This window comes from Molossus molossus, unplaced genomic scaffold (genome assembly GCF_014108415.1).
Source record: "Molossus molossus isolate mMolMol1 unplaced genomic scaffold, mMolMol1.p scaffold_m16_p_1, whole genome shotgun sequence".
Lineage (NCBI taxonomy): Eukaryota > Metazoa > Chordata > Mammalia > Chiroptera > Molossidae > Molossus > Molossus molossus.
Genome location: NW_023425344.1, coordinates 27,218,986 through 27,245,773, shown reverse-complemented (window position 1 = coordinate 27,245,773; position 26,788 = coordinate 27,218,986). Strand labels below are relative to the sequence as shown.

Here is a 26,788-nt window from a genome sequence, read left to right as displayed (position 1 = left end):
GGACTGGTCCGCAGGCCGTCGCTCCAACCTTTGAGCCAAACCGGCCAGGGCGGAACATTCTTTATTTTCACCTTTTGAAAAAAGAAATTCCTTTTTGATTCCTTAAGTAGATCATGTTATAAATCAATAAACAATGAGATTTTCATCATCTTATTAATTGAGAGAAAATAAAAGTGAGGAAGTGAGAAGTCAGAGTTTTAAAAATAGTCAAACAATAATGTTAAATGACCTCATATTTGATAGGAAGTTCCTGAGTAAAATCGGCATAGCTCACTTATAACTGATTCTCCAAAACCTATGCATCACACCAGGAGACTACCAAGAAAGAACTCAAGTGGACAGTATTCTGAGCAAAACATCCTAAAAAATAATCCATTATATATAATACATTATATAATAATATATAAATGATTATTAGTTAATGATAATTATTAACTATTATATTTTAATGTGTATATAATATATAATATATAAATAATTATTATTATTATATTTTAAGAAAGAAGAAATGATTATTGGTACCCCAAAAAAATAATTTTTGTAAAGAAGAAATAAGTATCTACTTAAAATATGTATTTATGTGTGTGTGTAAATGCATACCTAAAACGTACACACAGACATAGGCATATACACCTGGGAATCATCTTTCAGGAATATTACCACCACTAATTGAAAAAAAAAGAAAAGTAGACCTATTTTCTCCAATACGTTATTGTTTCTAAAAACAAATGTCTTAATGTCAAAATTATGTTCATATTTTGCCTTAATATATCAAAATAAAGGAGAAAAATGCAAGAAGACAAATCAAGTACTTAGAACCTATATATCTTGTTGACAAACAGATATTAAAATAATTCATTCAACATTCGTTTACCTGAGAGCAAAAGGATATCTCCTTAAAATTTTTCTCCAATGCTATTTTTTTGGTGTCAGGACTGATGAGGTAAACTTCAGATTGACCAATCTTAAAAGACAAACAAAAAGAGCAAGCAGCTTCTCATGAAAGCTGAATTCAAACTTATCACACAAACTTTCTCATTTCATGACCTACGAAAATAAAGAATGAAAGGGGCAAGCTTCTATAAAACTCTGACCATCTTGCTGCAGAAAATCGCTTCCAAGGCTGTTATTTACCCTAAGGATTCTGGGTAGCGCAGGACAACTTAGTGCGTTCACCTGCATGAGAAGAGCTCTCCTTTGAGAGGAAGGACCAAATATCCGACAGTTAGCAGCAAAGCCTCAGCTCCCACATGAGTGAATCTTCCAGAAAGCAGAAGTTCTTTTAAAACTTCCCAAATAGTTTTCTAATGATTTTTTACTAAGTCTTTTAAAATTGTTGTTAAATTAACCTACCATTTGTGGAGTACATGCTGTGTGTTAGGCATCCCTGTACTATTTACCTGACTTTTTAAAGTAAGAGCATTAGCCTAAATCAACACTGTCTTACTGATGCGGGTCAGCACAACAGACTTCATTGTAGGTCTGTCTGAGTTGCCATGGCCACCTGTTAGCTGTGCTCCATCCTTCCCCCAGGGCCTTCTCTCCTGCTCTCCCTGAACCCAGGATACTCTTCTAGTTGTCCACACTGAAACCTCTGCTCGGTGAAACTCACTTCCTCAAAGAAGCCTTCACTGATTCCCCAGATGCCCTTGCAGCATCCTCTACTTACCCTCTGCAATATTGATCACGATTGTCATGAGATAATTAGTTGTAATCAGTTGTTGGTCTCTCTTTCCAGTATCTAAACCACACGTGGGCAGAGACCAGGTGTGTTGTTCACTGCTGTATTTCTAGTGTAGTGCAAGGGACCCTGCACACAGCAGTTACTCAGTAAGCACTTGAAAAGAAATGTACCGAGCAGCTTTCCCAGGGACTTCAAGAGAGACTTTTAAAAATGCAGATTAAAGCACAAGGCTGACTGCCAAGCAGCACTCTTCAGTGCACTAGGTCTATGATGAAAACAGGAAGAAATCAGCCCCGTTTACCCTGACCCACTCTCTTGGTCTTAAACCTACACACCCATCAGCATGAACCTAAGTAGCCAGCTTCTTCACCCCTCAGCCACCTCTCTGCCCTGAGGCAGGCACTAAAATATGACATTTAAGGTAATTTCGATCTCTCTAGAATGTTGATCAGCCTTAAGCCAAAGGAAAAACACAGAAGCGGGTGAAGGAACAATCATTCTCTACCTCTTCAGAGGCTAGCTCACTGCTGGGCCAGCTCCAAACCCATCAGCTCAGACCCAGGGCACTCCCAGGGAGGACGAGCCCAGCCACAAGAGCCCAGATCAGCTGGGGACCCAGGAACCCCAACTGCCAGGGACAGCTTCCCCGTGCAGTCCTTTTCTGGCATTTGGCCTGTTATCAGTTTTCCAAACTTCTAGAAAAAGTGACTAGGCAGTTGGCTTAACTAATATTTCAGTTTGGGTACAAATTTCAAATATCATGTCTTCTCCAAATCCAATCATCTGGTTAACAAAGGGTAAATGTTTTATAAATTAATAAAAAAGTAAACAAAGTATTTTCCAAATAGATTTTGATCCAAATAGATTTTGATACAGATTACTTGAAATTAATATACATTTTTAAAAACCCCTGTTGGGGCCTCTGTCACACGTATTAACTGTGTTCTTTCCAAACTGAACAAAGGGTATCTTTACCACTATGGGGTGGGGGTGGGGGAGTAAAAATTATACAAGAAAATGAATCCTCTTTATCTTTCCCCCTTGAGAATTGTAAAGGTTTAGGACTAAAGCAGGGATTTTATCCTGAGAAAAGAATTAATCAGGATAAAAATATATGGATTCACATACAAATCCAAAAGCAATTTACTAAGCATCTTCATGCAATAAAGCAGATTTTCTTTTGACCGCATTATCTCAGAGTGGAGACGAGCGGGAGGCTTGGTGATGTTTTACCGTGAAAAGCATAGTTCGATTTTCCTGGATATCTGTGGGCTGCACAATATTGTGTCCACTGATGAGGTGGTTCTCAATGTCGTTTTCATCAAAGGAGCTGAAGAAGCTGTGACTTCGAAGGCTTCCATCCTGAAATTCCTTCCTGTAGGCCAAGGAGCGCAGGCCGGGCTGCGAGAAGGACTTGCGCATGGGCCAGCGGCCCTGCTCCGCGCCCCCCGCCGGCTGCAGCACAGACCGGAACTTATCCGTGAAGGAAAAGCCCCCCGCGGGGCTGCTGGTCTCGGAATTCAGGGAGACCGAGTCGAGTTCGGCTTTCCTGCTGCAACTGACATGATTGAACTTCTCGATGCACTCGTCGATCAGAGCTGGCGGGGCCTTCTTGTGTGCCACGGTCACCCGGCCGCAGAACAGCACCTCGAACTTCTTGGAGAAGGTGTCGTCGAACTCCGAAGGGCAATGGAGCTCCTCCTGGCGGGCAATCTTCCCGGCCTGGCGGATGGAGCTGATGATCTCAGGCACCTGCCGAGAGAGGAAGGCGTGTCATTTGGCATTTGCAACAGTGGGCACTCTCCCTGGGCCCCACTGCGCGGCATCACATGGTACCAAGGGGTTCTACAGGGAATCTGTCCACTCCTTTCTAGCATGTGTCTCACTGTCAGTTTACCTGACTGCTAGAAAATGAAGTTTGCCCTCCCACGAGCAGAAAATGCACAGCTTCACACAGAAGAGATGGAGCCCGGTATTTACTTAGCACCTCTTTCATCCGAAGGCCTAGCTAGAAGATTCACATGCCCCCAACACCCCACAAGGTTAAGTCACTGGATGCCCAGCCAACGTGGCAGCCTTGGATTCAAACCCAGGCTGGTCCCACTCCAAAGCCAAAGGTCCTCTGATCACAACAGCGTTATTTTCTTTTATGACAACTGACAATTTATTACCAAGTCCTGTATTCCCTAATGGCTGAAGAATATTACCTGCAGAGCTTGGAGGTTTTAATCAAGGAGTAAGCAACCGTGACGGCATCATTAATACAGCAACACACTGGGGCAGAACACTCCACAGAGATTCCAAAGCCATTGGGTCAATGTAAAGTCACGATGGAGAGAATGAACAAAAGGCCCCCATGGGCTACTGTCGCCCCAGCTGCTACACCCTGTCATCACTAGCTTGGGGCGAGACCCTGCAGGGCAGCAGCAGGCAGAAAGAGGAAGCTGCCACCGCAGTGGTAGCGTCTGTGCCGTCATCCGGATGATGTACTCACAGCCACACACTACAACAAGACTGGCATGGATTCCACCTCCGTAAGGAAGTGCCTAGTTATTGTTATGACCTAACACCCAAAGCAATTTTTTTTCCTTTTGTCTATGTTAGATAATTCCGTTTCAAGCCCAATACCCATAGGTCCAATGTCTTTTTAACATTATTGGGGGAAAAAAAAAAAAAACTTTTTCAACTCAGGACAAAGATCAATACATACAGTAAAGGGAGGTGGTTTGGACAGATTTTTACAGTATGCTTATATTCTAAGTTTGTGACAAAAAGATTTTTCTCTCTGATTTCACTTCAAGAACATCTGAAAGAATCTCTCTGCCATAAAAGGTTATGATATATTTTTTCAAGGTATTTTAACATATAAATAGTCATATAAAGGGCTATTTTATATTTTAAAAATTGATTACAAAAGCATAAAACCTAAATGCTACTAAATAAGGTGAATGTCAACAGACACCAACTGTCTATCCGCACTATTTGCTTGTGCTGTGGCCCACTCCTCCGCTGCCAAATCATCGTACATCCCACGGAGGCCTCCAAATTGTTCATCAATGTGAAAAAGGCAGGACAGAAAGAAGAAAGAGGCAGGAAGTCTAGCTTTCATTCACACCTTTGCCCACAAGTCACCACAGGACCATGGCAACAACAGCCTCCGTTTCTCTCTTTGAAAAAAAATCCTTATTAAGATTTTTCAGTTAAAAGTTGTTTCTGTGAAGTAAAGCATAATGATGTCTTTCAAAGAAAAATAACCACCTTCTGCAAGTAAGCAAGTCTGTCATTTTTCTGAGCAAGTGTGTGAAATGATTTCATCAGAGTCACATGAGTCTTTCCAATTATTAACTCCCCTCTCTGAACAGAAAATTCAAAACTCACTCAGTCTTTTGAGGTTTGTTAGAATAACTGACATTTCTGGGTGCTGGGTCATCCACTGCATCTGAAGTGTGTAATGGTGTCTTTCATTATGTATCAAAGGGGAGAGAAAATGTGTGAAGTCACATGTGTTTATGGTGACTCAGTAATAAATGGCAGACACAAGGGAGACACAAAGCAGAGAACGTGGTTCATCCCTCGCTCCACAGGGCCAGAGAGGCTACAAAGAGTACACTGCCCCTTGGTCAGGGTTGAGCTGTGGTAGCTTTTCCAGCCACCAGTTTCTCCTATGCTTTCATCAGGATCCTAAAATGACATGCTGCAGTCCAAGACCAGGGCCTGCCTCTCCTTGCTCTGGTGAGTACGTGTCATGTGGGTATAAAGGTCACTGGGCTTAGAGAAATCACTGGGATCCTGGCCAGACGAATACAATTTCAGAATATTTGAAGGCATATTGCCCAACATAGTTTCAACAATAAATCATAAACAGTTAAAAATCTAATGTTGAAAGAATATTGTAAATCATTCGGGAATATTAGGAGACTATTTAAGTTAAAAAATATGGACTCCAAATGTGTGTAATTGTGTAAAACTCAAATGTGTGTGATTGTTCATTCCCTTTACCCGAGCAGATCTGGGTGCTGCTTTCTGAAAAATGAGGACATAATGTCCACACGTGAGGAAATCCCAAATTCTCCATTCTTTTTTGTTTTGTTTTGTTTTTGGTACGTGCCCCTAGCGGGAACCGAACTTGGATCTCTGGTCCGCAAGTCAACGCTCCAAACGCTGAGCCAAACCGGCCAGGGCCCGAATTCTCCATTCTTTACAGCTCTGTCCTGGACTCACTACACTGTTACTTGTTACATGAGAGAACTGGGTCATTTGCTTCATTTATTTCCGAATATTTTCCAGGTATGACCCCATGCCAGGCAGCAGGGGTTCAGAAGCGTGAGGTGAATGCAAGGCGGCCTGCCTGGGGAGGGAATGGAGGACCGAGCCGCTGGCACAGGTCTGCTGGGAGCTGAGCTGAGAACCAAGCACTGAAGATCGAGAGAAAGGATGAATAAAAAATTCTGAAAGACAGAATCCAAAGGCCTTGGTGGTCACCTGGAAGGAGGAGGTGAGGGTACCGAAGACCACACGCCTTGCAGAGCTCTGGCTTAGACTTCTGGTAGAGGGTTGTGTCCTTAGCCCAAGTCAGGGAAACAGCAGAGAAGCAGGTCTGGGGAGATATACAATGAGTTCTGCTGTTGTACATGTTGGGTAAGCCCAGGAGGACCTGAAGCAAAGGCACCTAGTGAGCAGGTGGACAAATGGGCCTGGCTCCTAAGACAGGAGGTCTAGATTCAGATGTCAACAGCTCTTACACCTTGGAAAGAGGAAAAGGGAGAGGAAAGGAAGGGAGCAGAGATGGGACCTCAGGATACACCAGCACTTCCCGAGAGCGGCGGGAAGGCAGGCAAGGAGGGTATCAGAGGGAGAGGTGACCGAGCACAAACCAAGGGCTGGGGCAGGTCTGCGGGAGCTGGCAGCTTACGGACGTGTCAAATAAAGGGAAGATGCCAATACTAGGCCCCCAGGACACACTTAACTGAAAAATGTCTCAAGGTCAAACTTTAGTCTCTACGAGAACACATACTTCAAGTTACAATATTTACAAACACACAGACCCTTTTAGGGCAAATATGCTGAGGCCAGTGGAATGTATTCCCAATGATACGATCTGGGTACTTTTAACAAAAATCTTTTTTTAGCTTGGTCACAGCAATAACATCGACGTCATTTCTGATAAGCAGATAAAGTAAATCAAAATGAACCAAAGGAAAAACAAGAATCTGACAACCATTTTACTGGACTCAATTCAATAAGGGTTTGAGATTTGGTTCCATTTCCTTTTACATGGGGACTTGCGACCCGAAGGGCTCCTCAATAATAAAGGGGCCCTGTTCTGACATGAAACTGTACTGAGCGGCTCGTCTGCTGACCTATATGAGTTTATAAAGCTTGAGTGTAAAGTAAGTCTGCGATTATTTCACAGCCAAAATAAGCTTCTGTCCAACTCACATACTAACTAATGCCTGGTACAGTATGCAGTTTCTGCAGCAAGCTTAGTGAATATTGTTTTTATTAGGTAGCCAGAAAATGATACTCTGAGAGAGTCAGAAATGTTCATTTCTGTAAATAAAGTCTTTATTTAAACATTTGGGTCAACTTTCTTTTTAAGGATTTAGGTGTCTTAAAGGATTATAAACACACTGCGAGGTGTAATTTTATTTAAAAGAACTTAGGAAAGTGCTCCTGAAACAATATTTAGGCTGAGAAGTCATTTTACTTTACATTTGCACTTTTATTGCCCACTGGGTAACAGATATTAAATGAATCTAAAAAAGCCTGTATTTGTATTTAAAATTCTAGCATTTTTTTCCTGTTACTTCACATTAAAACATTCCAAAAATTGCAAAAATATGACAGGCCACACTGTACTTTGTCCCTTGGATCAAATATTCTCTCACTGCAAGGAGTTAAAACTAGCACTTCGAACAGAAAACAGTTATTCAGCATGATTGTTCTCCAGAAGGAACAGCCTTGCATTTTGTTTGTTGGTAGTGAGTGGTTATTTTTTATTTGTTGGTGATAAACAAGGTAGGCAGGGGAAGAAACTAAATTACACCAAGTACTTCCTCACTATCGTACAGGCCTTGACTTCCACACAACACACTAAAGAAAACGCCTCCTTGCTAGCGCCCACGCTTCAGTTCTGTAGAGAGAACCAAACAGCCGTCTGTCTGTCTGTCTGGACAGGACAGGAGTGAGCACTCACACCCAACAGTGCAGCCTGTTGCGGTGAGTCAACACGAAGATGTGAACACACCTCACACAACGAACAGGCGTGATCCCCCCGACCTCCGAGGCTCGCCATGCAGGAGGTAAGAGACACGTCTTCGTGTGTGGTTTTCAACATAACGTGCCAGCTGCTGGAACACAAAGGTGAGCAAGGCACAGCACGGGTGCTGGAGATGGCTGGGCCCGAGGAGAGGTCATTCTCGTCTGCCTGCCCTGGCTCCTCCTGATGCCTCCGCTCCGCTTTGCGCACACAGTGAGCCACAGGTCTGATGAATATGTTACATCTTCCCAAAAGAGAGATCAGATGTGCTCGCTAGCCGCCTGCGGAAGCGTCTGGCACATATGAAATGCTAATGACTGCCGGCCCCTAGCACAGGGCCACACACCCTCATCCATCTGTACCTTTCATCATATGTTAAACAGTAGTGGTATTTAGCGCCCTAGTTCTGAAACGGCCAACGGGATATACGCAGCTTTCAAACCACAGGGAAGGAGTCTGTGCAAACACAAAACCCAGCGTCATCCACCAAAGTAATCATTTGAAAGGTTCACTACAACCTTTTGATTAAACCAACACATTTCTACAAACCTTTAAAACAATGAAAGTAAAATCCAACGTAAGAGGTGATTTCATAGCTGCAAGAGTGAGCAAGAGAGGGTGGGGGAAGGTAAGCAAGGGAATGAAAGAATGGGAGAGAGATCCGTGGAAGATAAAAATTATTTTGTAAGTTTTCTAAAACAAGTTTTAAAAGTCAAAACACTTTGATTGGTTAGCATACATATTAACAGAAATCATAGACTAAACCTCTGAATGTTCAACCTGGGAACATCGGTCCCCAAGTCCAAGCCTCCTCATTTAGTGGACTGATTCACAACTTTACTGTGACTGCGCCTTAGCATGGCCCCTGCTTTAACTAATGAATGCCCAGACCCACCCCAGGGGTGAAGCAGGGGGGTTGGTGGCAGGCCCTGACACCTGCAGGTTTCAGAAGCCCCCACAGTTCTAATGGGCAGGATCCTGTATTTATCATCTGTCCTTTGTCACGCCCTGATCTAGGGAATGCCACCTCCTCACCCTGTCCCCCACACGATCACACCCAGAACGAATGACTGTAAGGCTCTAGCAGCCCGGCCGCAGCCCAACCGCGCAGACTGCTTGCAGCAGAGGTGAACTAACTAGTGAGGACAAAATCATGGAATCGCCACCCAGATGCCTGATGAACTCTTTATACCATTTAAGGGCACATCTGGTTTGCAAATAAATTCACTGCATTTCAGAGGCCTCGGCTAGTTAAATACATAAGAGGTAATGCCTTATAAAAAAAAAAAATGCTACTCTATAATTTTGATCAAAGTTTACTTCCAAATAATCTCTCAAAGATTAAGAAACACAAATACAACAAACTAGCAGTTAATAGTACACATCACCCAATATTAGCCCAAAATGTTACAAAATCTGTGAAAGGGGGCCCTTGGGTCCTGTTTCTAAAGGCAGGGAACTAAAACATGTCCACCAGGAGAAACCATTAAACAAAACTCTGCTTCCTTCTCCAGGATACACACTATCACCAGTTTTTGAAATTCCGTCACTGAGAGAGAAACCATCAGTAAAGGGATATTTGGTCATACAGCGTGTATTTTTAAACAAAACAGCAAAACCAACTAGAGCATTGGGCACCCAAATTGTTTTGCTTCTACCTAAAATCATCCAGGGCCAAACATATTAAACTTCTTAAAATTTATTTTCAAACTAATAAGTTGCCCATGTGCTGTGTTTTCACACCCAAATCAGTAATCTTAGACACAACACTTAGAGGAGGAGAATATGGACCTTCTATTGGGCAACACACACGAGTCTTTTTCACCTGTTCTTCATGCTGTAAAATAAAAGCCCCGGGAACCTCAGAGCAGTGACGACCCCAGGGCAGGGGCCAGCAGTTCCAGCCCAGGGCATGCGCAGCAGAGACTCACCAGCAGCTGGGGACAGGGGCAGTCACAGCATCCTAACAACTGAACCCGGAAACAACCCAAAGTCCATCGATAGAACTGAAAAGCACGTGGCACACTCACACAATCGAATGAGAACAAACGAGCTATTCCATATGCAATAACATGGGTGGATGCTCAAAGGTCATGGTGAACAAAAACAGGTGTAAGAATCATGGGGTATAAATTCCACTTTCGCAAAAGTTCAAAACAGGCAAAACTAAACCAGGACAACAGGAGGCAGAAGAGGGAGTATTTCTGGAGGATGACTGGCTGGGAGGGGCCTGCGGGGCCTCTGGACTGCTATGTTTCTTGATCTGGGTGCTGGCTATACAAGATTATTCAAACTTAGTATATGGCATGTACAATCGTTTATATGTTATACTGCAATGCAATGAAAAAAATAATATTTTCATAGGCGCAATCTAATTTGATTGAGAAGTGGGGGGAAAACTAGCCCAAAGGTACCCAGCTAATAAGCAGAAGAGCCAGGACAGCACCTGCTGATGCCAAGGCACGTCTTGTTTCTACCACACGCGGGCTGGACTCTCACTTCAAAAAGACTTCCCAGTCCCACGTGGTTTTTGCTTTGGTTTGGGCTTTTCTTTTTGCTATCTTTCGTTTTGGTCTTACATAAACTCCATGCCTTTCTCCCTAATAATAAATAGTACTTCACCCCACTCCCGTTCCAATGGTTAGGTGGGGCACACAGGCCCAGCCCCAGGTCATGAGTGGACTGGCAACCCTGGACAAAGCCCAGCAGCTCCTCCATTACCACCCCACCACGTTGTCGGTTCAGGGTTGGGCACATAACTCAACCCAGACCAAGGACTGCTAGATATTTTATGGAATGAGTAGGAAAAATGGAACTTGCTATTGCTTGAGACCAGTGATTCTCAAGCAGGGACAATTCTGCTCCCCCAGGGGATACCAGGCAATGTCTGGAGATATTTTTGATTGATGCAACTGAAGAGTAAAAGATGCTACTAGGCCAGCGATGCTGCTGCACACCGCACAATGCACAGGAGAGTCTGGACAATAGAATCATCTGGCCCAAAATGTCAGTAGTACCCAGGCTGAGAAATCTTGCTTTTGGACTTAGAGTTCTGAGGATATAAGCCTGGAATTGCAGGCGTCATCACGCATAAATGCATGCCAGAGAGTTCCAGAGGAGGTAAAGCAAAGACAGGGAGGAAGAGAATGGAAGAGAGGGTGAGAATGGTGGTTCTGAAATGGTTGAGGACCTGGATCCAGCTATGCCTGAAGCCAGCTACTGGGACTCTTGTGCCAATCATCTCCTGTTCTTGATCATGCCATTTTACACTGGGTGTTTGTCACTTGCAAGTAAGGGTCCTGTTCACACTCCGGCTATGTATAAAACCTCGTGCCAAATTTTACAGAGAAACCCACAGAGGGAACAAACAAATACGCAAATGACTCCACAAAGTGAAAGCCAAGACATAACAAAGTAGGAGTGTTCAGGAGGTTAAGAAGACAGAAATACAAACTCAGTATGGAGGACATTTCAAATAAATTATTATGAGCAAACAGGATGATTTTATATATTCACCAAATTCTGCTTTTCATAGAACAAAACCTGCCACCAAAGACCCCAGGGAGTCCAAATGGACTCAATTTTTTTCCCCCTCTAGAAAAGGGACGATATGAAATTTTAGTATATATCAAAAAAATGTTCAGAAGGAGCCACATGGAATTCGTATTTGAACCACGTGTTCACACACTATTCCTGGGTCCCTGTGTTCCCCGAATACAGAATGAAAAAGGGCTGTCATCACACATGACACAAAAGGACGAAGCAACAGGACCAAAACACTCTGAGGGTCTACACAGTGCCTCACACATGGTCACAATGTGCCACTCACAGATGATTCCAAGTCTCTCGAAAGCAATTTTCTTGCCCTTGCACCAGGGCCCACGGCTGCAGTCGGACTGGTGCCAGTCCTCAGTCACCGGGGCCGCCGGTGTGGCACGTGGCCTTGCCTTCTCTCCGGGCTGACATCCCTCCTCTGCTTACCTGTAAGCAGAATCCACCTCAATGGAAAACACAGCAAAGGAATTCTCTGGGCTCCAGCCAGGCCTCCGAGGGTAGGCCTCTTTTCTTGGGTAAGGCTTTGCTCCCCCAAAGGAATTGAATGGGAGGGAGCTCCCTGTGCCAAGTGCAGGGCTCTGAGCCACAGCAACCAGAAACAGAGCTGTCTCCGCGGAGGCTGTGCTGTGTCTCAGAGCCCAGGTAACTCCGAGCGAGGCTGGGAACAGCACCACGCAAGTCAGACACAAACATGGGAGGGGTATGCCCAGCGCCAAAGCCAGACTTTACTTGCCAGGACAATGTGCAAACATATCCAGGACTCATGTGTAACCAGCCCCAAATGGCACCTTAGTTTCACCGTGTCCTTAAAACATACCGAATGGGATCACTTTAGCAGAATTAAGGCAGCTACTGGAAAACGCGGGCTTTGCTCTCGAATTCTTTCCCTCTCCATCCCTTTGTTTTAAGAGGAAAATATAGCACATGATTTTCCCTCTGGGACATCTCCCTGGTACGTACACTCTGTCCCCTAGTCCCTGGGGCCTGGGTTCCCAGTCAGCTCCAGCCAGGGTGCCTCACAGGCCAAAGGGGCTGACGTCTCTGGGCTGAACGGAAAGGTCAGCAGTTTCATGACCAAGACCTTTTGAGGGCAGGTTGTCACTGGGCAGAAGTGACAGGAAAGAGGAACGCCGTGAGCCCTGCCTCTGACCCCCTTCCAGGAGCCGAGGGCAGGCGAGCCGTTTGTGGCATCTGCCTCCCAGAGGGGCCAGCCTCACGAGCAAGGGGAAACAAGTGCTGACTGTTTCACAACTTCTCTATAAGCCAGCTGCCTTTTAAAACAGAAGCAGCCCTGGCCGGTTTGGCTCAGCGGTTAGAGCATCAGCCTGTGGTCCAGAGAGACCTGGGTTCGGTTCCCACTAGGGGCGTGTACCTCGGCTGTAGTTTGTCCCCGGCCCTGGTTGGCTGTGCGGGTGGCAGCCACTCGATGTGTCCCTTTCACGTCGATGTCTCTCTCTCTCTCTCTCTCTCTCACTCTTCCTCTCTCTCCCTCCCACTCTATCTGAACAGAAAATGGGAAAATGTCCTCGGGTGAGGATAAAAAAAAAAAAAAAACCTCTCTCCCTCCCACTCTATCTGAACAAAAAATGGAAAAATGTCCTCGGGATAAAAAACATAACAAAACACAGAAGCAGAATGAATTCGTTAGTCATCTTTTCTTTCCAGTAATAAGCTTAATACACAACCATGTACAAAAGGAAAATACAGAAACATATAAAGTCACCCATAATCCCAGCCCAGAAATACCACAGTTAACAGTTTGGTGGTTATCACGTGTGGCTCTTTGTGTATACTGGATGGTAATCCCCTTGACGAGAAAGGGAGGAGAAAGTGCCCTGAAGCTCACCTCTATCACTATGGGCATACAGCAGTGACATGCAGCCCTGCAGAACCAGCTCCTCCCCTTCTGACAACCACAGCATCAATTTCATTCGCTGCAAACACTGTACACAATGGGAACACCTTAAAAAAATCTTTTTTAGCCCTGGCTGGTTTGGCTCAGTGGTTAGAGCGTCAGCCAGCAGACCAAAGAATCACGGGTTCGATTCTGGTCAAGAACATGTACCTCGGTTGCGGTTCATCCCTGGCCCTGGTCAGGGTCATATGGGAGGCAACCAGTTGATGTGTCTCTCTCACATCCATGTTTCTCCCTCTCCCTCTTCTCTTTCCCTCCCTCCCACTCTATCTGAAGATAAATAGAAAATTGTCCTTGGGTGAGAATTAAACAATAAAATAAAATAAACTTGTTTAACCTGTTCAGGATCCAATTCTAATTTACCTTATGCTAGGTCTCACAAACTCTGCTCAATAATAAGCCGTTTTGGCAAATATGTGACGAGCATCCCAAGCTTTGCATCAACTGCCTGGACCCCTCGTTGGATTTTAGAGCATGGAAGATATTCATGTGCATGTTGTGGGGAGGGAGGTAAGTAGGAGAAATTATGAAAGTGAACCCAGAATTAATTACTAGACCAGAGAGAAATATTCCATTAGGAGGGACATTTGGGAGCATAAACTGAAACAGAATAACCTTTAAAAAGCTAGAGATCGCCCTGGCTGGTTTGGCTCAGCGGTTAAGAGTGTCGGCTCACAGACCACAGGGTCATGGGTTTGATTCCCAGTCAAGGTTCAATCACCAGCCCCAGTCAGGGTCATGTGGGAGGCAACCAATTAATGTGTCTCTCTCTCACATCGATGTTTCTCTCTCTCTCTCTCTCTCTCTCTCTCTCTCTCTCTCTCTCTCTCTCTCTCTCCTTCTCTCCCGTCCACTCTGTCTAAAAAAATCTATGGAGAAATATCCTCGGGTAAGGATTTAAAAAAAAGATAGGAGATGAACTCTCACTGCTGGTGGTCACAACTCCTAGGAGAAAGTCAGCCCTAACTCCTGCCCCAACTGAAGCCATGAATCTGCCCACTAAGCTGGCAGATCTGATGGGAGAATTCTGTAGCTGCAATGATGAAATTAGCTCCCAGCTCTGCAGCTACCTTTACTGCAGCCTGGGCAAGTCACGGGGCTCTTAGAACCGCAGCCTCCTCTTCCATCAGGGACACTATTACTAGCTATCTTGTAGGTTGTCTCAAGGATAAAATTAAACAATGTAAACAGTGAATGTGAAAATTGTCAGTACAGAGCCTAGCATATTTGAGCTCCCAAACGCTAGCTGTTACCTTCATGTTTGCAAAGTAAGGTCGGATCTCTAACAGTACCTGAGAAGCCCAAGCCCCATGAAGAAGCCCTGGGGTCTGAGGCCCCAGGTGGACGGCAAGGAAAGCCCCTGAGCGCTGGGACACCAGACCTGTGAGCAAAGATGCCACCTTGACAGTGAGTCCTCTAGACCTCACCGCCCCACAGGAAGCCAGGCAGACACACTGCCAGTGGAGCCCTTCCCAAATTCCTCACCCACAAAACCACATGCAAAATACACGGTTCTAAGCCACTAAAAAAATAAATAAAATAATAAAGTAACAGTACCTAAAAGCAATGAGCTTATTATTCCAAATGCCTTTCAGTCCAGAACTGCTAATAAATGACAAAAATTTTCTCTAGATCAGCCAGCAGCCGATAATACCAACCACGTACAGATTTCACCACACTTCTAAACATCCTGTAGGCAATAGAACTCTCCCCCACCTCACCCCACCCTCAAGTTTCCACCAATCCCAAAGATCTCAGAGCAGGAGTGCTCTGACTAAACTGAGCTGCGGAAGCAGAAGAAACACAAGGACCCACAGGGACAGAGTGAGCACAGCTCGCAGGTCTCGGAGTGGCAAGCAGCCCTGGTGGCACACTCAGGACAGCCCACGAACTGCAGAGCACAAACACCTCCACGCCTGAATGGGAGCGCCCACAGAGAATCATCTACTTTGCTCACTAACACAGCCCAAAGTGCCCAGGACACGGACACATTTGCTCAACATATCCATGGTTGCAACTGAAAATAAAACTTGAGTGATTTCAAGGTTTTTGTGTTTTTTTTGATGATGAGAAAGAAATTATCTCAAGTAGACTTTAGGAGAGAACCATGATAAATCTGCATTATCCCCAACACAATGCCTTCTCATAGCATGTGCAGAGCATTCAACAACTATTTGCAGGAGCGAATGCTGTAAAAATAGTAGACGAGAAACACTGAGCCTAAGTCCTTCTGGATTATAAGATTTTTCAGGACAGCTGAACACTGACCCCTCTGAGTGCCTAAGCTATTTTTATTTTAACTGATTTGGGGTGGGAATCAGTTCGTGTATGTTTTCAAAAACTATAGAGAATGCAGTTTGACCCTTTCGTGTGTGTGGTGAGCACACATTACACCATGACTACAAGAGCAGTTGAGGTTGTGTTAAATTGTGTGCTGTGAGTTGGGGCAACAGGCAAGACTGTGTGGGATTCGTAGGCGTCTTAGGTTGACAGTATTTCAGCTTTAATTACATAGTCTACATTCCCACCAGTCCTCCCTAAGCAAAGGTTGGCATGCCCTGTCTCCAATGCACCCCAGGGACCAAAGCAGAGGCTCCTGAACTTTTTGTCACATACTGCACCCCTGATAGACCCCTTTGGACCCTTCTCGGAATAAGGTTTTTAAATGCCAAAAAAAAAAACAGAACACAACAGCACTTAATTATACTAAAAGGAAGTGTTCCAAATAATATGACACAATATTATGTATTTATCACCATAGCTAACAAGGTCTAGTGGCAAGGCCAACATCCACTGCGATTCAAAGTAATGATGAGCACAGACAGCATTTTTTAGAAATGTGTAACAACTATAATGCAATACAAAAATAACTGTTTTTATTGATGTTACGGGAGCTGCTAATGCTACTGGGTTGGATGACTCCATTCGTAATTGAAGACAGTGTTAAATTTCAGTAAGAAGTTAGTAAAAATGCAGATGCATGTTTTTTTCCCCATACAAGCTTATGGACTCCCCTACCCTCCACCCCTAACGTCCATCCTCCGATCCCAGGACTAAAGGAAGACAAGGGAGCTGGGGGAACCAACTATCTCTAACTCAAGGTTAAGATCACCCCCACCAGCAGTGCCCTCTCTTGGGACCATGGTGTGTATACATTGTTACGTAAATAATGCAACAAAGCCATCCGCCTTGTCAAGGCAAACATGAAGCCATCTGAAATGGGACAGCTGCACCAGCAGCTACAGCCTCAAAATCTACAGAGAGAAATTAAAATGGCATGATGCAGTCAACAAGGAAACTCTGATTGGGTGTAAACTCAAGTGTCCACTAGTTAGAGTTATGGATTAATTTCTACACAACGTAAATGGGTCATCAATATAAAGATGTTACAACTCTTTTCAAATGTTACAAATACTCAATTTAATTCTGATGTGTTTTTTTTGTTTTGTTTGGTTTGGTTTTTTTTGCCTAGCTAGTCCTTGAATACGATAATTTAGTCTAATATACAGATGGGGATTATTTTCAACTTTCTATTATCCCTGACAGTGGAGGAATAGGAAAAACACGACAAAATAAGTACCTTTGGATCCTCGTTTCAAGGAAGTGTTACTTGGTTGCAGCTCACATTGAACAACTGCAGGCAAGAAGGGGAGCCCTGGCTCTATAATGTTCTTCCGTCAATTCTCCACTAGCATCCGATTCTTCCAGAGTCAGTTCAAACATCCCCTCTGCTCTGTGCCCCAGGCCCCAGGCCCCAGGCCCCTGGCCCTCTGGGCCACACAGGTCACAGCTCGGACTCTGTCGCCCACGCCACACTTTGGCTGGAGGTGGGAGACGGCTGGACTCATTTCTGTGGACCCTGCAGGCTGGTGTCAGTGTTTACTGAACACACACTTCAGTGTGAAAGACCAATGAATGGCGATTTTCTGCGTCTCCACCTTGAAGTGTAAAGTGGCTAATGTAAAGCCAATCCACCTCAATTTAAACATAAGCTTGAAAATACAACAAAGAACTGCAGGCAAACACTATAGATTACCAACAAGATGGCTTTATATTCTAACCTTACGCAAAATTAGGTAGAGAAAGTGATACCAATATTTCATATACATATTGTTGGGGCGGGGGAGCTAAGACTCTGACAGCTTTGCTCGAACCTAGTTAAGTTACTGCAGCGTCTCAAGCACTAACCACCACTTATCAAGCCGACCACGTGCAGACCGTGCTTTCCACCGACTGTCTCACCAAATTCCCACGCCAGCCTGCTGAGGGAAACACCTTAATTTCCGTTTTACAGAAACAGACTTTTCTGGATTGGTGCTGGGCACTGGGGCTGCACATGGATATGGCACCACCTAGAGATGGAGGGGACCCTGGAAGCGAGGCGAGCCTCCGCTCAGCAGGTGGACACAGGTGGGCACAGGTGTGGCACCTCCGCCTGCGCTGGGTGGGACAGGAGGGGGGTCACGGAGCCCTGGGCTGCCTTCGGGTGGAGGTCGGTCAGAAGAGGTGAGGAGGGTGCTGCCCAGGCTGCCAGCGACCAGAAGACTGAAGCAGGTGAGGCTGGGCCAGTTTACAGCCTCCACAGGTCACACGGCTGCTGCGGAGAGGACCGGTTTGCCAGGCAATGGAAGCGAGGAGGGTACTAACAGGCAGGAGGGTGCTGCGTGGAAACAGCTTAGTTCCCGGCCTTCATCCCCATCGAGACGACCAGTCCCTGGAGCAGGGTCCTTGACACCCCGTGCACTGCTCCTCACACTCAGACTGAAGCAGCGAGTGACAAAGGAGCAAACAAGCAATGGGGCAGAGGAGGGGCACGGAGAGAAGAGGACAAAATAAAGGACGATTCAGAAGGTAAAACGGCAAGAAGGTAGCTGGTTCGATGTAAAAGCTGAGACCAAAAAAAAAAAAAAAAAAAATCCAGACATCTGAACACAAATTACAATTCAATATTTACTCATGTGGGTTTTCTCCCTTTTCAAGAATATTTTATTACTGAAAGAAAAGTGAAGTTGGGCAGATAGTGAAACCAGGGCATGCTTGGGGACGAAATATTCCCGTCTACTCCCAGACCACTCTGGCATTCTGGCCAAAAATTCTGACAGATTAGAAACAAAAGTAAGTGTTTATGAAGAACGGTTATTTCTTCTACTTATTTTCAGCAAAAGAAATACAACTTACACCAGTTGCTTATCAATAAGAAAGACCCAGCAGGAATGTGGCGGTTTGTTATTTTTGCTTATCAGTATGTTGTTTTCTATAATTTTCATATGTTGCTCCTGTAATCTTAAAAAGATTATTTATAATTTTTTTTGAAGTACATTGTTATTCAACTTTAAGACATTTTAGATGTTACTGTCTACTATTATTAGGTAAGTGCTTCCAGGAGCAAAATTATTTGGCGAGAGGGGGAGAAAAATCTTCATTGTAAATATATGATGAAAATGATTGCAATGTGTAAGTGAAATAGCATACATTTCCAAATGCCCCCAAGAGCTTCACTACATTACATACAAAAGTCTTTAAATCATGAAAAACAATCTGAAAAATAAACTTTATTATCTATGGCATCCAAACTTTAGATAACAGTCTAAAAGCAATATGCAAAAGACTGTTCTTTTACATACACAGGTAGTTAAGACAAAAATGTGTAGCTTAAATCAAAATTGTGATAATAGTAAGAATTGGTCTATTTTATGAACAGTTCAAACTTGAGTTTAGATAAACCACTGGCCTTGTTATTTAATCAGATACATACTCGTATTACTTCCTAACAAATGCAGTAAAATAATGATGGTTCAAATTACTATATCTGTGGACACAGTATGCAATCATGTTGACAACATTAACTTTTTAAGCAGAAACTCATTTCTAATGAAGGGCTACCCCCACATATACGGTGCCTTTGTTCAAATTATTAAAGGCCAGACCTCTGTCCGCCTCCACCTCGCAGATAAAAAACCAGGTAGCAGACTTCAGTAACCCGAGTGCGGGCTGGATGTCAGCCCCTACTTTTGCCGTTGTCTGGTGTCGCATGCAACCAGCAAAAACATACAGAGCAACCCAGTGACAGTCCTGTCACAGCTGGGAGGTCCACGATCATTTCCAAGTGAATGTTGAAAATTTAAACTTACTAACGCATGATTGCCAGAGGAGTTCCAGTACGCCTTTAAATACAGTTGACCCTTGAACAACAAGGGTTTGAACTGTCCAGGTTGACTTACACACAGAGTTTTGTGGGGTTTTTTTCAATAAATACTTGTACTGCTTTCAATCAGCAGTTAGAAGACCATGGTTGCAGAGGGCCGACTGCATAGAGGGGACTTGGGCATCCTTGGATTTTGTTATCTGCAAGGGATTCTGGAACCAACCCCTAGTGGGTACCGAGGGACGACTTTAAGTTCTGGGGGAGTCAAAAGTTACACGCAGATTTAAACTGCAAGGGAGTCAGTGCCCCTAAGGCCACGCTGTTCAAGGGTCAGCTGCATATTGATCATTCACAGTTTTTAAGTACACCACCCTAGCTTTTATAGCATTACCTACATTCTTGAATAAAACCTGTCTTGAATATGTTCAAGAATCCTGAACTTCATTCAGATCAGTAGCAGAAACAGTTCTTTTCTCTCATACCACTTCAGTGCCTTTCATGAAATAAACTATTCTCACCAAGGAGTCGTTCCTTTTCTTCAATCTTGATCAATAGGCAAATCACAGCTTTGGCCAGGACGGGATATTAGTTGGAACTGATCTAATCTATTTTTCACTTAACATATTTTATACTTGATGTAATACCGAGTGTAACAATAACAGTATTATTTGCTGTTCCTCAGAAGTTATAAATGTTAGATAACTTTGGTAAAAGTTTATAAAACTCAGACTGTATCCTACCTAGCACATAACACCTCAGAAGCAGAATTAAGTGGTGAATACTTTCTCTCTGCTTTTAGAGAGGAAGGGAATCAAAATCAATACACAAGACAAAAATAAAACAGGATAAAACTGCACCCGGAATGAAGTCCAAGTCTGAATTCATAACCAATGTCCAGTCCTCAGCTAACATTTCTTTTCTTCCTATGCTTCTGGTGTGTGAGAAAGAAAATTTGATCTTATCCAAACACCCAACCTTCCCTCCTTACCACCTTCTCCAAGGTCATTTACTCCGTGTCACATTAAAGGGAATGAACTACGGTATTCTTTTTTTTTTCAGTTACAGATTACATTCATTATTATTTTGTATTAGTTTCAGGTGTACATCACAGTGGTTAGACAACCATATACTTTAAAAAGTGATCCTCCTGATATTTCCAGTATCTGCCTGGTACCATACATAGTTATTACAATAGCATTGACTGAACTATGGTATTCTTCATATCACTACCATTTTTTAAAAATACATTTTTATTGATTTTTTTAGAAGAGAAAGGGCCCTGGCCAGTTTGGCTCGGCAGTTAGGCACGTACCTCGGTTGCGGTTTGTCCCTGGCCCTGATTGGGGTCATGTGGGAGGCAGCCAATTGGTGTGTCTCTCTCACATCAATCTCTCTCTCTCTCTCTCTCTCTCTCTCTCTCTATTTCCCTCCCGCCCTCCCTCCCTTCCTCCTGCTTTGTCTGAAAATATCCTTGGGCGAGGATTTAAAAAGAAAAAAAAGGAGAGAGAGAGAGAAACATTGATTGACTGCCTCCTGCACACCCCTACTGAGGATTGAGCCCAGAACCAGGGCATGTGCCCTGAGAGGGAACTGAACCAGGACCTCTCAGTCTATGGGAAGATGCTCAAGTCACTGAGCCACACCAGCCAGGCATACCACTACCATTTAAAAGAACTAGCTAACAGAATAAAAAAACAAACCAAACATCAGGAACATGGTGATATATGTAAAGCATTATAAGTTGCAAAAAAACAAAACAAAACAAAAACCCCCAAACCCTCAGCCAGGTAAATGCCCATGGGAAAGACCCAGCTTGCCAAAAGTTCACGTGAAAAAGATTTGAGGATTTTGTGGACTGCAAGCCCAGGATAAGCCCGCAGAATGACCTGGATACTAAAAGAATGAAAAGTCTACGGCATTAGGAGAAATGCCACCCTTAAGCTGAGAGGGGTCACAGCCTCACCATCCTTCCTGCAAATCAGGCCTCACAGGAAGTTTCCGTTTTGGTTTAGGAGACTCTAAAGGTGGCAGCCATGAGCATCCCAAGGTACCTGCAGTGCCATGGATGGGGACTGGGGCAAGGAGCGCTGGGCTTGCAGCCTGGGGAGGGAAGAGAGGGCACGTGTCACTGCCTCCACAAACCTGTCACAGGGAGAGGCATTAGCATGCGCTCATAAATGGGAAGGAACGAAGGTGAGACACAAGTGGGAAAGATTTCTGCTTAGAGTGTAAAAATCTTGCTTTCAACTAGAGCTACATAAAGTGGTACGGACTTGTTAAGGAACACTGAGCATCCCTCGAGAAGAAGGTCCAAGATCCGGATGGACGGAGCATGTCCACGCTGCTCCGGGCCGGACTTTGAGTCCCCAGAGTCGAGGGCTTTCTGCGCAGGCAGACAGACCCTGCAGGAGTCTCCCGCACAGCCCCTCTCCCTGCCCTGCGCTCCTCTGCGGGGTGGGGCAGCCTGGTCCTCACAAGACCAGGTATTTTAAATCCAAAACATTCCCGAGAACCAGCAGAGCAACCCAGGCTGACAAGAGCTGAAGGCGGGCTGCGCCAGCCCAGGTCTGCCGCCCGGAGTGCCTGCAAAGCCGTGTTTCCCGTGCCAAGGGAAGAAGCCGCAGTGACTGAAACAACTCTGACCTGCCCTCGAGGACCACTGCAGCCAAGGAGCGAGAATGCCACCTGCCAGGGGGAGCTAGTCTCCGAGCCTGCCATTTCAAAAGGGACTTCATCTTGATTTACAAGGATAAGAGGAAAAATAAACTAAAGATAAGCCCTGAGGGGGGAGGGTGCAGGCCATCTTCATACTGTAGCCATCTCTCTCAGAAGGTATTAGTAAAATGCCCTGTTTCCCAGACATCTTGAAGAAGATTCTTTATGGTGTTCTGCTTTTTCTGTCTCTCTCCAGGGGTCCCATCCACACTCCCAAGGCCGAAAAGGATTTATTTTTTATTTTTCCCTTTTTCCCCCTTTTACTACAATTGAGTTTATTGGGGGCATATTGGTCAATAAAATGATACAGGTTTTCAAATTACATTTCTACAGAACATCTGCACACTGCAGTGTGCGCTCATCACCCAAAGTCTAGTCTCCTTCCAATAATTTCTTAATTTTCATCTGTAGCTCTGAATTCTTTCCCAAACTTGACTCAAATTTCCAATCACCTCTTTAAGAACCACAGACCTTGACCTTGTAAGATCCCAGTCAAGCTCCTTCTCTTTGCCCTAAAACAGGCCTCTCTTCTTCCTCCTTGTCTCCCAAATGCCTTCTAGGAACTCAGCTCAAAACCTTCGCTCTCCTTACCCCATCTTTCCATCAGCTCTCTCACGGTGAGCCCCAAACTTTAAGCGCTGGTCTAGGCCTGTTCTTAATTCAGCCAGGCCACAGCAAGACCCCCGGCAGGCCACAGAACCAGGCTGGACAGACTGACCTCCCACTCTGGGTTCTTTTTCTAGACCACACCAGGGGCCCATGATGTTTTTAACCGGGATGAAAATAGTCTTTGGTTTGAAATTTACTTATTAGACTAAAACATCTAAACCCACGAAATTAAAAATATATATATAATAGAACAGTAGAGCCAGTGCCCAATTTCCAGTGACTCTGGGGGTTTTCTCTTAGACTCCCAAGCCTTACTGGGCTTGCACTTTCAAGTTTAACAGCAGGCGTATGTGGGGATGAAGGCTCTGGTGCCCCCCTCCCCCCGGGGTCTGCAGAAGGGCCTGAGAGCCCCTCCGCCACAGAGAGGGGCCAGAGGGGCCTCACTGCCTGTTTATTCAATCAGGATTAAAGTTAAAAAAAATTCTCAGAGACCTAAAGAGCCCCCAAAACAGGACCTGTAGACCTTTCTTAACACCCATGACCAAACCACACCATTAGCTCCCAACAGGAAAACAATGTTTCTGAGAAGGACGCTGTTTCATGTAACAGTGTACAGCCAGTCCTGACTATTCCTGCTGATTAAAATTGACAATGAAATTATCAAGTGGGATTTTCTGCATTTGCAACATTTTTACCTCTGCGACCCAAAAGGCTCCTCGAGGCTTTACATCTCCCTCAGCCCACTTTACAGCAGGGCTGCTGCCGTGTAAGCATCTGACAACACCGCTGCCAAAGCTCCGCGCAGCAGCACTGGGTCCTTATCCTGGCACCTCTGTCCACGTGCCTGGCGTGGAGAAGATGCACCATTAATGTATTGTGATCAGCACTAAACTTGAAGGAGAAGCTGGCTTTCTTGGCCAAGAATGCCTGGAAATGTCACAGGACTACTCTAAACAGTGTGGCGATTGCAAAACAACCGTGCAGAACGGTGCACTCTGGTGGTCTGGCACGCGGAGGAATTTCCCTGGGGAAAAGGAGCCAGCGATCACAATCTCAGCTAGTTTAGACCGCAGAGAACCGACAAAATTGAACGCAGATATTATGCTCTTCTGGCTACACGAACACTGGGGGGTACAGACTCAAGGGGCTGAAGCTCCAGTGTGACATAAATTCCTATTACCTTCATATTCTTCAAATATGGGAAGAGCATCCCTTCCACCCATGTAGAAACTCGGTAATGTGGCTATTGCTGGAACCCTAAGAGGGTGTAACCATAGTAAATATATGCGCACTATTCCGGGCCCATTAAACAATTAACTTATTAATAATCAGTGCACAGGGGCTTTTGCTTTGTGTTTCTGAAGTCTAATTTTACAAATCTCTAATATTTTAACTTTGGAAAGTTGCACGTATGAAAAAACAAAAGGCCTGACACAATAGAGGCCATCACAATAGACCTGTGCAAATCTCTCTAAGCAATACTGTCTCAAAGACCTTGAAGTGTATCACCCAATGAGTGATTTCCTTTGGGTCCACCCTGTGAAAAGAACTTCCGAAAAATTCCATTTGGCCTATTCTCCGCCTTTGGAGGGCCTACATTATGCACTCTGCTAAATAAACAAACTTCCTTCCTATTTTTAAAGTTTTCCAAAATTGGAGAATCTACATCTTTGGTTGGCACAGTATTTCCTGGACTTTAACAGCCATGAAAGTGAAGAAATTCTTCATAGTATTTTGAGAGATGAAGAGGGTTTCAGAAACAGCTGAGCAGCTGCTCCCTTTAAGGAAGGAGAAATCAAGGCAAAGTGTAACCTTGGGCAAGGTCGCACAGGCTGCTGGTGGCAGCAGCCTGTGAAAGTCTCTCTGCCCCATTCTCCCTGATCTGATCTAAATGACTTGTGGCCAAAAGCATTGTGTTCTTGTTCTGTACTACTGAACCAGGGCTTATGTTTAATTCATGGAGAACGTGATAAAACAACAGAAAAATTCATAGCGAGTATCGGGTGATGTGAACAGCTCCGGACTAAGAGTCAGAACACCTAAGCTATGACTTTGGGAAAGTGACCTGACCTCTGGAGGGCCCCAATTTTTTCATCTTTAAAAAAGAAAATCAAGAGTACAGAACTAAGCAACTGTAAAGGTCTCCTCTGAATGCCACAATGATGATGATGATGGTGGCGGTGGCAATGATGGTGATGGCTCACCCCTTATTAAGTGCTTCTCTGAGCCAGGCATTGTTCCAAATATGTCATCTGGATGAATCCCCCACAGCCCGGAGGATGGCGATGATCCCATGTTGTGAATGGGCACATTCATGCTTACAGAGAAGGGGCTTGTTGGAGGTCATATCTCCACTGGTAACAGGTGGAGAGAAGATGTGTCCCAGACCAATCGCTCCAGAGGCCCGCTCTTCCTTATCAGAGGTAGATAATCTAAGATGATTGGCCGGACTTGCAGTAATATAGACCTGGATTCCAAACTGAATAGAATCGTAGCAATTATTCAGCACAATGTCCTCATTTCACAGATCGAGACTTAAGGCCCAGGGAGGTATATAACGTGAGTATAAGTCAAGAAATTTACTGTGAATAGATGGCTCACCCACCATGTTGCCTAGACAAGCTCCTGCTAAAGAATGCCTGACAGTTCCCACTCACTTAATCACCTGATGTGACATCCAAACAGCGCTACCTGATGGGCAGCAGGGTAGTGGTGATCAGGCCCATGGCCTCTGGCCAAGGTTAAACAGCAAACTCAGGGCCAATCTGGGCCTCCAGCGCAACTTCAACTCCCGCCCGGTCTGGTGCATTGCTACAGGCGGGGAAAATGTCCACTGGGGTTGCACTCTCTGGAGAGCCTACTCAGAAGACTCTTAACACTGGGAAATTTTTCCAGAGAAACCTAGTAACTACGAAACATGGTTTCTTGGTGCTTGAAAAGAACATCAGAAAATAAATGAACACTCTCTAAAGCCCCCAATTCAAGTCAATAAGAAAACAGAAAACTCAGGCTTGTGGTCATCTCAAAACTAACTTCTTTCCGTCTGTCAAATTGCACCTAACCTCCCCGCAATCAATCTGTCTTCAATTTTCCTACCAGTGACGTTTTCTCTTATTTCCTTTTTTCTCCACCCCACCCCCAATCAAGACAAGAACATCATGAAATTCAGGATTTAAATATTATTAGTTCCACTTCTTGTATAGCTTCAATATTACACACCTACTTTTAAAAGCAGGTTAGGCCCTGGCCAGTTTGCTCAGCGGTTAGAGCATCTGCTCTCAGAATGAAATCTCAGGTTCAATTCCCGGTCAGGGGCATCTATATGGGTTACATGTTCAATCCTGGCCGGGTGCAGGTCATGCCAGAGGCAAACATCAATTCTCTCTCTCTCTCTCCCTCTCTCTCTCTCCCCCCCCTCCGTCCCCTCCACTCTATCTAAAAACCAATAGAAAAATATCCTCAGGTAAGGATTAGAAAAAAATCAAAATAAAAGCAGGTTACTTGAACATTTTACGCCCCTCGCCTAAGGGAGAAAAGTTTCTCTGTGGGACAAGCCATTTTCCACAGCTCTGCCCGCCTGCGCCACACCCTGACCCCAAGCTGTGACCCCCTGCAGCAAAGGCAGCACAGGTGCAGCAGATGAAACGTGGGCTCAGAGCCAGACAAGTCACGCTTTAATCTGAACAGCTACACTTGATCCAACCTCTGAACTTCGGCTTCCTCATCTCCTTTTCCAAAAAATACACAAGGCGGGAATAAGTCCATTGCTTCTGCAATCATATGTGGACGTTGACTGCGCCCAACATAATGGCTGGCACTTATTAAGTGCTCAAAAACATAATTATCTCCTCCTTTCCATGGCTGTATTAACGCTAATGTAATTTTCCCTCCTGTTAAATCCCTCTT

The 26,788-nt window shown here is 44.7% G+C and overlaps 1 protein-coding gene across 3 annotated transcripts in view; it reads right to left on the bottom strand.

The window, feature by feature from the left end:
• Positions 1-26,788, bottom strand: part of TBC1D1 (TBC1 domain family member 1) — a 224,504-nt gene that overhangs the window by 114,275 nt on the left and 83,441 nt on the right. For all 3 annotated transcript variants that reach the window (XM_036263997.1, XM_036263982.1, XM_036263989.1), the window contains 2 exons: positions 2,918-3,436; positions 875-964 (listed from right to left, as the gene is read on the bottom strand). In XM_036263997.1, coding sequence (XP_036119890.1) covers positions 875-964; positions 2,918-3,436 — 609 coding nt within the window. The remainder of the gene's footprint in view (positions 1-874; positions 965-2,917; positions 3,437-26,788) is intronic.